The sequence below is a fragment of the Urtica dioica genome, chromosome 1, assembly GCF_054948205.1.
Source record: "Urtica dioica subsp. dioica isolate 48M chromosome 1, U.dioica_male_clone48M_v1_H2, whole genome shotgun sequence".
NCBI lineage: Eukaryota > Viridiplantae > Streptophyta > Magnoliopsida > Rosales > Urticaceae > Urtica > Urtica dioica.
This window is the reverse complement of record NC_142756.1, coordinates 4570020-4586932: the sequence shown is the minus strand read 5'-3', so window position 1 is coordinate 4586932 and position 16913 is coordinate 4570020. Positions and strand designations below refer to the sequence as shown.

General features: G+C 36.9%; 2 protein-coding genes across 3 annotated transcripts; both read left to right on the top strand.

Annotated features, from left to right (window-relative positions):
- Nucleotides 1–1844: 1844 nt before the first annotated feature.
- LOC149406597 (formin-like protein (DUF1421)) lies at nucleotides 1845–6112 on the top strand. The gene is made up of 3 exons (XM_089607731.1): nucleotides 1845–2194; nucleotides 3250–3534; nucleotides 4722–6112. The coding sequence occupies exons 1-3, from the start codon at nucleotides 2042–2044 to the stop codon at nucleotides 5751–5753; spliced, it is 1470 nt and encodes a 489-aa protein (XP_089463857.1). The 5' UTR covers nucleotides 1845–2041; the 3' UTR covers nucleotides 5754–6112.
- Nucleotides 6113–8132: 2020 nt separating this feature from the next.
- AGO6 (Argonaute family protein) lies at nucleotides 8133–16052 on the top strand. 2 transcript variants are annotated; one of them, XM_089607726.1, is made up of 23 exons: nucleotides 8133–8198; nucleotides 10177–10414; nucleotides 10508–10716; nucleotides 10815–11033; nucleotides 11131–11267; nucleotides 11375–11472; nucleotides 11543–11640; nucleotides 11738–11909; nucleotides 11998–12114; nucleotides 12201–12308; nucleotides 12799–12861; nucleotides 12955–13068; nucleotides 13136–13301; nucleotides 13389–13501; nucleotides 13597–13734; nucleotides 13833–13963; nucleotides 14227–14289; nucleotides 14387–14450; nucleotides 14718–14832; nucleotides 14907–14980; nucleotides 15169–15263; nucleotides 15373–15404; nucleotides 15481–16052. In XM_089607726.1, the coding sequence occupies exons 2-23, from the start codon at nucleotides 10190–10192 to the stop codon at nucleotides 15654–15656; spliced, it is 2727 nt and encodes a 908-aa protein (XP_089463852.1). In that variant the 5' UTR covers nucleotides 8133–8198; nucleotides 10177–10189; the 3' UTR covers nucleotides 15657–16052. The 2 variants fall into 2 exon arrangements, with proteins under 2 accessions (XP_089463852.1, XP_089463848.1); XM_089607722.1 differs by lacking the exon at nucleotides 8133–8198 and adding an exon at nucleotides 8334–8436.
- The last annotated feature ends 861 nt before the right edge of the window (nucleotides 16053–16913 follow it).

Here is a 16913-nt window from a genome sequence, read left to right as displayed (position 1 = left end):
CGTGGTAGTGTTTGGGCATGCTCTTCCATGTCGCCTTGATCCTTCTTGTGCCTGGCTTGGTTGCTTACTTTTCTTTTGATTTGGCCCATGGGCTCAATTTGTTTTTGGGCTTGTGAAATTTTCCCACAACGTTAACCGTCCAGACCTATGTGCGACTTGTCGTGCATGGGTCTTGAAGTGACTTTTTTGGAGCGTGCTCATTTGCGAATGATCTGACTTTGAGATTTTTTTCACGTACTGTGCTTGTCTAGATCTAACTTTGAGCTCTTTGCTGACTCGCTCATCTAGATCACAAGGGGTCTGAATTTGAGCTGTTGACTTATCTCCGAATCATTGAAGCTGGTTCGATATAGTTCTCGTCGTACTCGACTGTCTCTCATGCGTTCTTTTGAGCCTTAGCCTCTCTCGCGTCCTGAAATATCCATCGGCTTTCGTCGGACTTTGACTATCTCTCTCGCGTACTGTTGAGCTTAGCTTCTCACACGTCAAGAGAAGTCCTTCGAGCCATAGCATCTCTCGCAGGAGTTTGACTATCTCTCTAGCGTTTTTTTGGGTCTTAGCCTCTCCAGCCTTGTTAGATGTCCTTCGGATTTCGTCAGATTTTGACTGTCTCTCTCGCGTTCTTTTGAGCCTTAGCCTATCCCGCCTTGTTAGATGTCCTTCGGCTTTCGCCGGATTTTGACTATCTCTCTGACATTTTTTCGCGCCCTAGCCTCTCCTGCCTTGTTAGATGTCATTCGATTTTCGCCGGAGTTTGACTGTCTGTCTCGCGTTCTTTTGAGCCTTAGTCTCTCTTGCTTTGTAAGATGTCTTTTGGCTTTCGTCGGATTTTGACTGTCTCTTTAACATTTTTTCGGGTCTTAGCCTCTTCCATCTTGTGATTGTCTTATTTTCTAATTTTATTTTATTATATGATTATATTTTTTCTTTTTTTGAAATAGCTAGGTGACTACTTTTCGTAATAAAAATTGTAGTCTAATTATCCAAATATTAAACTTAACTCATGTCTAATTTTCTCAATGATGGATACATAATTACATATTATTTTTTATTTGGATTATTTTATTGATTATTATTAAATCATATTTTTAATATTAGACATCTAAATAAAACATATATCCAGCTTTCTCATGAGTAAATTTGCGGTCGACACAAATACAGACTTAAAAGTATTTAATAATGTTGCACGCGCACGCATATGAGAAAAAAAAAGAAAAAAAAAACATTTATATCTTGCTCAACTTGTACTATAATAGTGTGATCACCAAACACCCGTATGTGCCACAAACCCAAGTCTTCATTTAAAAAATATATAAAAATACGATGTAATTAAATAACTAATTTAAAGTTATGAATTTACAAAATAATTAAAATTTGTTTTAATTTAATGAAATAATAAAAAATACACAGTAATCTTATTTCAATATTGTTTTTGATTCCAAGATTAATTATTTTTTAAAAGTGATAAATTATTTATAATAATCATCAAATTTTTTATTCTTGACTGTGAATTTTTTTTTTAAAACATAAATTTGACTATTTTGTTTGTTTGTAAGTTAAAATTTTGATTATTTGGCTAATCAATAAAATCAAAAGTTTCAAATGATTATTTGGTACAATTTTTCCTGTGTAAAATAAAACCCTGTCTAATACAGGGCATTATTCCCTAAAAAAAAAAAATTAGACAATAGCATTAGTATTTGGGTGTATAATGAAGAGGGAAAAAAACTCATAATACGAGGCCATATCTGCAAATTAATAAATAAATAGGAAGGTCGGTGGTGACATTTGGAATCTCATCCTTATCTCTGACTTCAAACCCCAACAAATTCCCTCATATTTTTCACATTTCTTTAGTCATAGTTTATTATTATTTTATTTTCGTTAAAAGCCCCCAAGTTTTCTTTTTGATAATCACGAAACTTCCTTTATCAGAGAGGCCAAAATCGATTTCGCTCCATCTCGCCATCTCTGAATTCTCTATTATACGAAACCCTATTCTCGTCGGAAAACCTTGTCCGAGCTCGCGATCTCTGCGATTATGGCGTCTGGATCTTCGGGTCGGGCCAACGCGGGCCCGAAGGGCTTCGATTTCGCATCGGATGATATTCTTTGCTCGTACGAGGACTTCGGAAACCAGGAATCCTCTAACGGAAACCTCAGCGAACCCGCGGTCAGTGCTAATTCTGGAAAGGTAAAGTATGGTTTCTTGACCCCTAGGGTTTGATTTGGTCTGTGGAGCTTTGTTTTTATGTCAGCCATGGTTGGTCGATTACTGTTTTGAGTTTTCATTGATCCTGTGCGCCTCATCTGTGATTTTACTCGATCGTTTCTCTTTATTGTTCCGGGGTCTCTGAGAGTTTTCGATTTCGAAGTAATTGTTGATTATGTAGGGTATTTCTGCTGTTGTTGTGGTTTGAATTCATATTTCTATTTAGAGTCCAAGGATCGAGTTGGTTAGGGAGTCGAGTTTTAGCTAGAGTCTCGTCAGCGAACTACTAATCAACGAATTATGGATTTGCCAGAACACTATAAAATAGTTAGAGAATTAATACAGAAATGTTACATCCCTAAAAAGATCAAAGCGGAAATGTTGCAGCTTTATATACAGAAATTCTATGAGAATAGGTATGATCTCCTGTGAGTATGTTAGGACTCAGCAGTTCTGTTTGCAAAAATTGCAGACATGATGTGTAGTGTAGGATAGCCCTAAATCAGATCAAAGACGCTCTTATTTAGATGTAAACGCGTGATAGATTTACACCAATATAATAAGCCCCGAGTATGTAATTGCTGCTGCTAAATTGTTGGGATTGTGTTGTGTCTGCAGGTTAGTTTTGGGCATTGAACTCTAAGAGGAAATGCACATACAAACAATATATGTGTGTGTGTGTTTTTCGGACCTTATAGAATACTATATATAACGTTTAAATCCATTTCTATCCATTTATTTATGCTTAGGCATCCGCTTCGAACATTTAAGCTTGGCAAATGTGGATTTTTTGACCTTCATGCCTGTAGTTTCTTCAGCTTTGGAAGCTTGAAAAGTCAACCATTCCCCATGGATTGATGCCATTGTGTCCTTATTTTTCATCGTATAAGTATATTTCCTAGGGTTCGTAACTGATGAAACAATATGGCATGCCTCTCTCTCTCTCTCTCTCTCTGTTAAGATATTGTCCCGGATTAATATCATGCATAGCTTGGATAATGGATTTGCTCAGCGGTAGATATTTGTGTATGACTCAGGATTTCCATAACCGAAGGGGAAGATCACCAACGTATCCTGCTGCTGCTTATAGCCAGCCCGAGGACACTTACAATCAAGATGTAATTTCTGTTGTTGAGAAAAGCATGAAGAGGAACACTGAGAATCTCATGCGATTTCTCGAAGGAATCAGTTCCAGGCTTTCACAGCTGGAGTTATATTGTTACAATCTGGATAAATCGATCGGGGAAATGCGGTCTGATTTAGTTCGTGATCATGGAGAATCAGATTCAAAGCTGAAAGCGATTGAGAAACATCTTCAAGAAGTAAGTCCATATCTAAACTTATTTTAAAATTTTAATATTCTCAATCAGTTGTAACCTTGGTCCTTGCTGCTCAGTTTACATCCTTACATATGGGCATTATACTTCTTATTTTATGGGTAACGAGCATTCTACTGTTATTGGTGTGTTTATCGTTTTGAAGTTTGTGCGCATTAAACATCCCTGTGGTCAGCTATACTTTCTGGTGCTTGTTTTATATATAAAAAAGGTGTATAATTACTATTTTTTTTCCCATTACTTTCGCGTATGTTTGGAACCTGGAAAAGATGAGGGGAAAAACGAGAATCTATAGTATTTTCCTCGCAACGTATATTTTGATGTTCCCTCACATTTTTTATTTTTCAAAATTTCATTTTCCATCGTAAAATCCAGGCTTCAAACATAGCCTTGGTGGAGACTGATTGTATGGAAACATGGAGTGGTGTTGAGAGTAGTAACATGTGCTCTCATTGAACAATAAGATGGGTTTTATTTTAGCCAATTTTGACGAATAGCATTTTGTAGAGTTTACTGTCATGATTCATTGAACTTCTGCATGGCCACTATGCTCCTGTATAATATAATTTTTTTTAAAAGTAGGGGGATTTTTTTTTTCTAATATAAAAGAGGGTTAATACACAGTACAAATTAGATAATCTTAATAATGAGGATCGATGTTGTTTCAGTGCTGCTGCCTCTGGATCTATAGTTTAATATATTTTCTGCTGTAGTTGCATAGAATATTGTTAATGATTTCTGTCTCTTAAGAAACTTTCTTTTATCCCAGACTAGTTTATTTTTATTCACCAAATTAATAATCTTGGAAACCAAATCGTGTTAACTACACTAAAGCTTTGAGATTCACTCGATAACAGTATAATACACATCATACAGTATTTCATATTTGTTTTCTTGATCATCCAGATGTATCATTTCCGGTTCCAAATGGTAAATGGAAATCCGTATATACAGCTACATATAAGCATCTAGGAACTAGTAACTTATTTGGTTCTAAATACCTTAGGTTTAGATCATACAGGACGAGTCTAAACCAGCAGTTCATAATTGAGGCATCATGTAACTTTCTGTAGATCAAAGAAATCCTGTAGATTTGACAGGGTCGGAGTTATATTAAAGTGTGATATATATTTCCTACGTGACTTGTCTGAGCAACTCGATGCATATTCCAGGTCCACAGGTCTGTGCAGATCCTGAGGGACAAGCAAGAACTCGCCGACACGCAAAAAGAATTGGCCAAACTCCAGCTCGGGCAGAAAGACTCGATCTCGTCAACTCACTCCCAATCTACAGAGGGAAGGGCTTCTCCGACTCCCCCGGAGTCCAAAAAGATCAACAACACGCCCGACACAAACAACAATCAGTTAGCTCTCGCACTGCCTCACCAAGTAGCCCCGGCACCACCACCACAACCACAACCACAACAGGCGGTCCCGACTCAGAACGTGGCTCCGCAACAACAGGCTTATTATCAGCTACCGACCCAATACGCGGCCCCCGATTCTCAATACCGAAACCCCCAAATGCAAGACCCGAGAGTCGCCCAACAAGCGGCGCCGCCGCCCCAGGTGAACCAGCAGTACCCTCAGTATCAGCAGATACCACCCCAGATCAGCTACCCGGGCTACGCACCACCACCGCCGCCGCCGCCGAGCCAGACGACCAATCCACCGCCGCCGGAGAGTCTTCCGAATCACAGCATGCCGATGCAGGTCCAGTACGGGTACGCGGGTCCCGGGAGAGCGGCCCAGCAGCAGATCAAGGGCGGGTACGGAGCCCAACAGCCGGGCGACGGGTACGGAGGAGCCCCCGGCGGGCTCAGGCCGGTTCTCCCGCCGGGAAGCTCGTACATGATGTACGAAACCGAGCCCAACCGAGCCCATTACCAGCCCCAGCTCCAGCAGCACTTCTCTCAAGTCGGTGGCGGCGGCGGCGGATACGCTCCGTCGAGCGGCGGCCCGGTTCAGAACCCGTCCGCGAATCCGGCGAATCTCATGGCCCGGAACCAGACGTTTGGCCGGAACCACCCTTACGGCGAGCTCATCGAGAAGCTCGCGAGCATGGGCTTCCGGACCGATCACGCGGCGGGCGTGATTCAGAGGATGGAGGAGAACGGCCAGCCCGTCGACTTCAACGCCGTGCTCGACAGGCTTAACGTACACGCTGCTTCGGGGGGCCTGCAGAGAGGAGGATGGTCGGGTTAAAAGAAGAAGAAGGAAAAAAAAAGGAAAGGTTATATTATATGTTTTTTTTTTTTTTTTTTTTTTTAATTTTAAATATATGGTCTGACCCCGGAAATTTCAGTGATACTCATTGCGTGTTTTATTATGCATTGAATAAAGGCTGATTGATATATATCGTCGTCCACGGTGGTTTCTCTCTGTATATGGTTAGAGTTAGTTGCCGAGGATCTCTTGTATATCTCTGACCTCCCCATCTGCAACTGCAAAGCCTTATTGGTTATTGGTTTTAAGGTTTTGCTTTCAATGTCTGCCTATAGAAGGGCTTTCTCTGTTAGAAAACATCCTTTTATTTATTTATTTATTTTATTATTGTCATTTTCCTTTCAGTACCTAAAGAAGAGTGTTTATTTCCATTCCATCTTATATCTGTGCATAGAAGTTTGTTCAATTATATGATCTTGCCATCGAGCAATGAGTTAAAGTTGGTAAGAAGCATATTTGCTACGTTTTAATCAAAATTTACTCTAAAATACGAGCTTGGAAAATGTGCTTCAATAGACGGTGCTACCTTGTGAATTTTTTTTTTGAGTTTGCAATGTTAGGCTTTGGTTACTAAATATATAAAGCTAGTGCTTAGAATGTGATATTTTGCTGACTGTTTCATTTTTAGAAAAATGCAGTAATTAGTGAAAATGTTGATAAAATTATCATAGAAATTTGAAAGATAAAAAAAAAAAAAAAATTAATTGCTGGTTGAGATTGTCCCCAAAGCGTTGCTTATACAAAATGAATCTCCCTGGAGAAGCGAATCTTATTGACTTTAAATTTTAAGCGCTGGATGGAATTGTTTGTTTTCTTGAATAAGCACTGTGTGTGAAGGTGGGTTGGTCTGCTTAGACATTTATACACTTTTGGCATTTTGGGGAAGAAAGAGAAGTGATGGAAATAATAAATAAAAGTAAATTGAAGAACGGAAACGAAGAGATTGCAAATAATAGTGGTAACGGAAACACTAGGGAGGCAAATAAAATAATTTTTATTGTGATATTTATTAAGTTTGGCAAAATTGGTTATGTTTGGCTTAGTTTATTAAGGTGGTTTTAGCTTTTTCTAAAAGCTAAATCATATTTATGTGTTTCGTAAAGTTATTATTTTTTTAATTGAAAAATGTTTTTGAATATTTTAACTAAAAAGTTATAAAGTACAATTTGAAATTATTTGTGTCTCGTAGTTTTTGTTTTTTTATTTATTTTTCTCTTCAACTTTTTTTTTCTTCTCTTACACTAACTTTTAATATTAAATATTTGTATATGCTTTTATCAGATAGTTTTTTTGAAGTCACCAAAATTATCATTTATATTTTATAATCTATAGACACCCACTTTAATATACTTTTTATATACCAAAAAATATCTTATTATTGTTACTAACATTATATATAATTATTATTTACAAATATTAATATACATATTTTACCAAGCATTAAATCAATTTTTTTGCTAACGGCTACGACTATTTTACAATAATTTATTAAACACTCCTCTGTTTTTGAAACAGTAGCTTTTCCGTACAACAAAATAAAAAAAATTACTTTATTTTAAAAGCAAAGTTATCCCAAACGCAGTCATTAGTCAACGTATTTTCTTTATATACCAAACAAAAATAGAATAAGATATACATTACTTCAATTCTCACATACACTAAATTTCTCTTTCTTCGGGTCTGTTCGTCACACCTCAAGAGTCAAGACAAGTTAAAAAAAAAAAGATATGTATGACACAAAATGATTGTGATGTAATTGACTTATTTTATTTTTATGCAGGGTCAATACCCATGTATTTAAGTAGATTTTATAAAACTTCGGAGTACTTTATAAAAACTTCATAGAATATAGATGGATAAATTAGGTTATATAAAGTTTATCCTTAACATTACAAGGAGCATCATTTAGCGGATGCAATGATACGTATAAATGATATATATGTTGAGGTCCTTAATTATGAGTAAGAGTCACATCCAATGTTTAAATTGTTGTTGCCACATACAAATATATCGACCAAAAATTATGGTAAAAATATATAATTAATGAAAATAAAAAATCTGCTCCAGCTAAAAATGTTTACAAAAGCAAAATAGTTGGACACAAATTTCAAATAACCGATTCAGAAATTTGCTGATAAAACCACCTTCTTAACTTTAATGTACTTATAAAAGATGAGAAAAAATGAATTAATATATCACGCCCAAAAGAAAACCAGAGACCTCGTAGCATATCACTGTCCAAAATGGGTAACCCGTATTCTACGCAGGACATCAGTGGCAAAACCTGCGCTTAGGCGCTGATTTATGAAATGACCGAGCTACCCTCCGCGATGATTCGTATTTCGTATGAAATACTGACCTGCTTCGCAGACCACGATACGACCATGGCTTCTCCACTCAAAATCGTTGAATCCGTCGAAAAGGGTAAACAAATACACACACTCTCTTCCCGTTTTTCATTTCTGAAAATTACGCAATAACCGAAAATAGAGTAGTATTTTATTTTGCCCTTTTGTTCGCTTGTAGAGAATTCCTTTCCCTCCAAGCTCTCTTCCTCTTTTTATGTTCTAAGGTCTCTCGCCACTACTCTCTCTCTCTACTCTTCACTGACTTTTCTTGCTCGAAAACCCTAATTCCGAAGATCGTAACCAAGGCCATCACGGTACGACAGTGTGATTTTTACGCCTACGATTCTTCTCATTGATTCTGTTCAATGCATGTTCGAATTTCGGAGGGTTTTTTTTTTTTTTTTTTTTCTTTACTTCTATGTTTTTGTTTGATACTGGGTTGGTAATCGAAGGTCAGAGAGTGTGTTCGGAGACTTAAAAGCTAGTCTCATGGCATTGGCCTACCGAGCTATGCTGAGTCGAACCTCTCGACTTCTCTATTCTCGCCATATTTATCACAACGTACTTATTTAGCTCTAGGATTGTAGATGAATTTGTGTATTTTTTTTTTCTCATGTTTGTTTGTCGGTCTCTATATGGTGTTTGTTTACTTACGGCTTGGGTGTTATTTTTTATTTATTTATTTAACACTCAAAAGCTTGAAATGGGTTTTCGGACTAGAAATTTTTATCATTTCCTTTTTAAATTCCTCTTTCTCTAGATTATTTTATTTCGTCAGATCGTACTCCTAGACATTCTTTTTTTTTTTTTTTTTTTTTTTTTTCTTTGTAGTACTATTAGTATCATCAGTGTCCGATTCCCTGACTATATCGTTTCTTTGTTATTTTTTATTAAACTTTTTTTTTTGCTTATCTAGTGGAGTTTTTTATGGGTTTATAAAAATAATCACTGATATAGTACTCTAGAATGTCTGAGAAGTTATTAGGACCCAATTTTAATGATTTTCGTGTTTATAATTTGGCCATGAACCCCTGTTCCTTTTCATCTGTTTTTTTTTATTGTATTCAATTTTAAGCTTCCATTGTTGTCTCTACGTTTCATATAAATATGTAGATCATTTTATGAAGAATACTTGCGATCTTATTTTTTTTGTTAGATCTACAGATGATTGTGATTTTAATTTGCTGCGTATATTATAGTTCAGTACCATTACGCGTTAACACTGGTTTTGTTCTTCTGTTGTTTGAAACTTTGAAGTCTGGTTCATCTTTTTTTTTCCCCCTTTTTCTTTCCAGAGATAGACAGATCATTAGAACAAGAACATGGTCTTTTTTTTTTTTTTTTTTTCCTTTTTTTTTCTTCTTCTTCTTCCTGTTCGTGCTGGATTTTCTTGACTATTTGAGTTCGAGACGAATGGGAATTTTTTTTTCTATAGCGTTTATTGAAGAGAAGTATCAAGTAACAGTGCAAACTAAATTTATCAACTCTACTGCAGCTCGTTCGGACGATTGTTTATAAATTGCTTTCCATAGCAATATTCTTGCTTTGTGCCTGTTATTTTTTGTTTCGATTCAAGCCGTGGGTACTGTATTCGCGAGAAATTAGACAAAATCTGATGTTCCGCGTTCGTAGTTCTGCAGAATATATATAAGTTTGACTTTTATGAATTGATAAAAACTTTTTTCAAATGGTTTTTCAAAAATTCTGTAATGTATTCATTGAGTTTTCTATAATACACATTGAGTTTTATGATATATTTATGAAGAGTAGTATTAAGTGAAAGAGGAAACTGTAATAATCAACTTGATTAGCAGCTCATTCTAACGTTCATTTATTAATGTGTATTTATCAATTGCCTTGCATTTTGATAGCTTATGTATGCTATTACTTTCTGTTTTTGATGTTTATGGTTTCGATTTAAGTAATCTACTTATGAGTTGAAATTCCATGAACTCATACATCGACCTTAATGTGTTTACTATAAAATTCAAAGATCCTGTGATCACCTTATTACCTCGAGCATATCGTCCCTTATAAAGTATTTTGTCGCTCAGGTTGGCTAAAAACATGGGATTAATCAACGAGGCAGTTGTGGAATCCGAGGAAAACCTGGCTTTGCCTCCACCGCCTGCGGTGATTCCCAACAATGTGAAGTTGGAGATGCCACAGAGACCGAAGTACGCAGTGATGACTAGAAGGGGAATCGGGCGCTCTGGGAAACGCATTCCTTTGCACGCTAACCACTTCAAAGTTTCTGTAGACGTCCCAGACGCCGTTTTTTACCAGTATACTGTACGTCTTCAATTTCGTTAATTTTTTTTTATTTGCTTACGTGGATATGTGGTAGTGTGTGTGTTCTAAATTAGTGTTTTCCTCGGCTTCTAGGTCTCGATCTGTTACGAAGACGATAAAGAAGCCAATGTCAAGGGAATCGGAAGACAGCTGATGAATAAGCTCTACCAAACTTACTCTTCGGAGTTCTCCGGGAAAAAGTTTGCATATGACGGTGAGAAGAGTCTGTACACTGTTGGCCCTCTGCCACAGAAGAAGTTCGAGTTCACTGTTGTGCTGGAAGAGTCATCGGCTGCTAAAGTGTACGTTTCTCTGATGATATTACTTGTTCCATTTTAGGCACAGTGATTTCATTTTTTTTTTTTTTCTCGGACTGACATTAGATTTTGTTGCGTGGCAGTGAAGATGGAAATCCGGGTCTTGCGGGTAGCCCGAAAGAGGGTGGTAAACGCTCTAAGCGTTCCTTCAACTCCAAAACTTTCAAGATTGAGCTGAGCTACGCTGCGAAGATACCCATGAAGTCCATCGCTCTTGCTCTCAAAGGAGCTGATGCTGATCACAGTACTCAGGATGCGTTGAGAGTGCTTGATATCATTCTCAGGCAGCAAGCAGCTAACAGGTCTTAAAAATCTTTTTTTTTCCCCTCTCATTGTCGATTTCTAATCACTGCTGTGAAGTGAACACTTGCTTATGGATATGGCTGTTGAGTTTTACAGGGGATGTCTTTTGGTGAGGCAGTCCTTTTTTCACGATGACGTTAGGAACTTCACTGATGTCGGAGGAGGTGTCGCTGGTGTCCGTGGCTTCCATGCCAGTTTCCGCACTACTCAAGATGGCCTTTCTCTTAATATGGGTAACCGTTCTTGTGCTGTGATTCGTTGTAGCCTTGTTTACTATCGTTCTATATCGTGTGTTGATTTGTATTCATAAACATTATTAACACGTACCGACTATATCCAGATGTTTCGACGACGATGATTCTGCAACCTGGACCGGTGACTGACTTTCTGAGAGCCAATCAGGGTGTACGTGAGAATCGTTATATTGATTGGGTGAAGGTTAGTATTGGGATATTATCTATGTAGATCCTTGTTTCTTTTGAGGTCTCAACACTGCAGTGATTTGCAGGCAAAGAGGATGCTAAAGAACATGAGGATTAAGACATCACATCAGAGCATGGAATTCAAAATCATAGGCTTGAGTGAACTCCCGTGCAACAAGCTATTGTATGTACTTATCTTGTAAATATGTTCTTTCTATTCCTCTTTTGTGCTGATATTCCATCTGGGATTCTGCTAAATTTGATCGTATATCCCTCCACAGTTTTCCTTTGAAGGTGAAAAATGGGGGTGGTGTTGAAAATGACAGGCAGACCGAAGATATAACTGTTTACGAGTACTTCACCAGACACCGTAATATAGAACTGGGCGAGTCCGCATATATGCCATGTCTTATAGTTGGCAGGCCTAAAAAGCCTAATTATCTGCCAATTGAGGTACACCAATATCTATTAGATTTATTTTTTCAAATTCTCTCTCTGCATTCGAGTTTGTAATTTTCACCTCTTTGTGATGGTGTTTTAGCTTTGCACCCTTGTTTCACTTCAACGCTACACGAAAGCATTATCGTCAATCCAGAGAACAGCGCTGGTTGAAAAATCAAGGCAGAAGCCTCAGGAAAAAACAAAGATCCTCACTGATGTAAGCTTTATTTTCCGCCACCTGAATGCATATTTTATCTTCTCCAAGTTTTGTTCTAACTTTTCTGTCCCGACTTGTAATTTCAGGCAATTAACAACTACCGATATGATAATGACCCGTTGCTGGGTTCCTGTGGTATCTCCATCGAGAAGAGATTCATTAAACTTGAAGGCCGTGTCCTAGATCCCCCAAAGGTAACATAAAACATAAAATGCATGGATTCTGTATTTATTTTGTTTATATAATCTGGTCTAGGAGTTGGAAAGTCTGATATGTAGATGTATTTGTGTTTTACTGTAAGTATATTGCATGTGTGTTGTATGATATACGTGCACTCGGTGGCCATATAGCTTTGAACTAGCCAAATTTACAGCATCGCTTTGAGATTTGACTGATGAATCTTATAGGAAATTTTCTTATCTACTTCTTTTTATCAATTGGAAAGATAGGATTCTAGCTGAACCGGTCGGATATGTTTTTTTTAGCTAATTTAGTTATTGAATCCATATCCTCTTCAACTTGTATATATCTCTGCCTATTATAATTTATAGATAATGGTTTTTTCTTACAAGAAAGAAAACCCATATTGTGCATTGTCTAGAAGGTAAGAAGAGTTGAAGTCAGAAACCGATAAGTCACAAATTCCCAGTTATTTCATAATCCTTTTCTTTGTGTGATTAACAGTTAAAGTTTGGTGAGAATAATGAGTCCTTCCCAAATCAGGGAAGATGGAACTTCAACAATAAGGTGCAGCTTCATAGTTTCTCAAATGTTGTGTTGGCATGTATGTACTCTTTTAATGTGAAGGTGGTATTTTTCTCACGTTCTTTGTTTTTCTAGACTGTTTTCGACCCTGTTCGCATTGACAAATGGATTGTTGTCAACTTCTCGGCTCGCTGTGATATGAGTCGAATTTCAAGGGATCTGATCAGCTGTGGGAGAAAGAAAGGCATTGTAAGTAAAAGTCATTATTGCAAATGGTTTCATTCATTGAACTTACACAAGGTTTCATTCATTGCAGCAAATTGAAGGACCGTTCACATTGATTGATGAAGAGCTAAGTCATAGAAGAGCCTCCCCCGTTGCAAGGGTTGAGAAGATGTTTGAGCGGATCAGAGCAAAGGTTCCAGGGCCACCAACATTTATCCTGTGTATCTTATCAGAGAGGAAAACTTGTGATGTCTATGGTATGGCTTTGTGATCTTAATAATATATCCTATAGCACCTTTCTATCACCCCTTGTACTTAAATGTAGTTCTTCCCATTTTGACTAGGGCCGTGGAAGAAAAAATGTCTGAGTGATTTTGGCATTGTCACCCAATGCATTTCCCCGTTCAAGGTCAACGATCAGTACTTGACCAATGTCCTCCTCAAGATCAACGCTAAGGTAAGATATAAAACCTTTTTTGTTTTGTTTTTGGCTTTGCATCTCTCGGCTAATTTCTCTTATTTAACTATATATTGCGTGTTTTCCTCGTGAAGCTTGGAGGGATGAACTCTATGTTAGCGATTGAACATCCTTCACGTGTTCCCGTGATAAGTGATACGCCGACGCTGATTTTGGGAATGGATGTCTCCCATGGGTCTCCTGGTCGATCAGATCTCCCATCGATTGCTGCGGTAAAACCAATATATCTTTTCTTTTTGAGATTCATTCATTTTTTTTTCCCGCGATCGTTGCGATAGTGTTAAGATATTCATGTCTTTGCTACGCGCAGGTTGTTGGCTCTCGATATTGGCCATCCATTTCAAAGTATGGTGCTTCAGTCAGGACACAATCTCCTAAAACGGAGATGATTGATGCTCTGTACAAGCCACTGCCAAATGGAAATGACGATGGGATCATTAGGTAGTTAATTTCAGATATTATGAGACGTTTTCTTAATCAAAGCTTATATTTATCCTTATTTTCACGTCATCTGATTCATTTTCTATTTACTTCAAATACAAGTTGGTAATATATATTATGAAAGTTCATGGGCCAATATCTTATTGAAGTTGAAATTAAACTGTATTTCCGTGCACAATTTGTGTAATATAAACATTAGATGCATTAAGTCGAATATCTATTAAATTGCCTTGCTTTAAAGTCGAATAAACTTCGTTTTGCAGTGAGCTTCTGGTGGATTTTTATCAAACGAGTAACCGAAAACCATCACAGATCATTATTTTCAGGTATCCAAATTCATGATTTTGTTAGAGCTGTTTACGATCTTTTCATGTGTGTTATTACTAAAGTTGAGACTCATAACGTTTCTGTTCCTTCTATCAGAGACGGAGTGAGTGAGTCCCAATTTAATCAAGTCTTGAACATCGAGCTTGATCAAATTATACAGGTTACTAATATCTCATCTTTTATGTTCTTATTTTTCATAGCACTATCACTCTACATGTCTAGAAAGCATATCGGGATTATACAATACTGTACTCTATGAATCTTTGAGCACTAAGTGTGGACCTCCTGATGAAGATATTTTTGAGGAATTCTGAACTTGGCATAAGATTTTTAATAAATTCAAAATCTTGTGTTTGTCAGATCTTCCAGACATGTCACGGAGTTGGATTGCATAGTTATTAATATAGATCTCCTGTTTTTTCCACAGGCTTATCACCATCTAAAGGAGACCAACATTCCCAAGTTCACTGTTATTGTGGCGCAGAAAAACCACCACACTAAGCTGTTTCAAGCTGAGAACCCTAACCAGAACATTCCACCAGGTAAACTCTTGAGATCGTTTATTTATTATTTCCGGATTTACGTTGCTTAATTAGTTTCACTTAATCTCTCTCAGGGACTATCGTGGACACCAGAATTGTTCACCCGAGGAACAATGACTTCTATCTGTGTTCTCACATGGGGATGATTGTAAGTTGTTTCTCTCCCAATAAAGTTTTCCTTTACAGACACCTTTAAACAAATGCGCACCGATATTTTCAGAGATATTGATTCTTGTAGTGCATGTGCTTACTCAATTTATCTCCATTACTGATGTTGAAATTCTATATTTTCTTCTGCTTTTCATTACTCTTTTTTTTTCTTCTTTCTATTGACAGGGAACTTCTAGACCTGCACATTATCACGTCTTACTTGACGAGATTGGTTTCGCTCCGGACGACTTGCAGAACCTAATCCACTCCTTATCTTACGTGTAAGCTTTTTCATTTCCACAAAACTCAACTAAGCATTCTACAAAGCCAAAATAAAAAAATAAAAAAATGATAAAACACTCAAACCTTTCTGGTTATAACTCATTACAGGTATCAAAGGAGTACCACTGCAATCTCAATCGGTAAGTTCTGATATATGCGTGCCTTTTATTAATTACACCGATATCTCTCCTAACACGCTGTCCCATTTTTATCCAGTCGCTCCGATATGCTACGCTCATCTCGCTGCTTATCAGATGGGACAGTTCATCAAGTTTGAGGATCTCTCTGACACTGCTTCCGGACAAAAAAGTGCTTCCTCGGCTGGAACTATGCACGTCCCAGAACTCCCGAGGTTGCACGAGAACATCAAAGGCTCAATGTTCTTCTGTTGAGTTTGCCCTTTTTTCAATGCTCTGGAACTACTCTTAGGAATCTGCAGATATTAGTTGGGATTTTTGTTTGGGGTACATGAAAAGCTGGCCGAAGAAAAACCACTCTTTGGTGGAGATATAGGTATACACAATTAGAGGAGGGAGATATCTAATTAGCCTTTTTTTTTATTATTTATTTCTAATATTAGTACTGAAGAAAGCTTAGTTAGCTTTATAGCTTAACTTAGCAATAGACCTCTTTATATTATTATGGTTGGGACTTTGGGATATTATTTCCTGGGATGCTGTTTTTCTTTTAACCATAACATGGGTTATGGAATTTTGGAATGTCTTTTGATCTTTCCTTTTGAGACTGGTCCTTGGAAATTTATCAAATGAAACTTTATATTGCATTGATCTTTCGTGGTTTTATTATTTTAAAATTGCTTCTGTAATTGAATGCTCATATCATATTTTGCTTCTATGATCATCAATGGCACATTATCCTCGCGAATTTTGTGCCACTGAATGGCCTTTATCTTTGAATCAGCTCAGTACATCGTTAGTGGGTTAATTTGTATGGTTATAAATTATAATATATTTGTCAAGGAAGAAACAAGACATGTTTTTAGTGTTGTGTAGTTGATTGATAATGACGTGGCTCCGTTATCACACCGCTTTTGTGAAAATAAATACGAAGCTCAAATTGTGTAATAAAAAGAAAAGAATAGGCAGACAGGACTTTTTTTTTTTTGGTCAAACGTTTCTAGGATTAGGCTAAAGTAGCCACACGTATTGGGCTCTCTGGAGTTATAGGCATGTCCAAACGAATTTCAAATGTGATTTTCGCCGTTAGAGACGTAAAAGATAAAATGAGAGATGTCGAATAGATTTATAGTAAAAATAAAGATGATAAAATAGATAAATGTGAAGTATCGAAGATCAATTATGTTTCAATCCAAATGAAAAGATCAGTTTAGTTTTGGAATTATAATAATGTAATATCTACTAAATTTCATAGGAGTTTTTCTATATAAATTCTGTTTTCCCAGTGATTTAGATCCATCTTCTTATTAGGGTGACATAATTGTCCTTGCCTTAAATTCAATTATTTAAGGAGTTATTTTATAAAATTTATACTGTAACCTCTCTTTGTTTCTTTTGGTATATTTTTCCTCCCGTAAATGTTTAAATAAATAAATAAATAACATCCGCTATTGTTGCTATGTACGGTAAGGTTGGAACTTCCATTATTGGACTTGCTAATTCTTTTGAAAC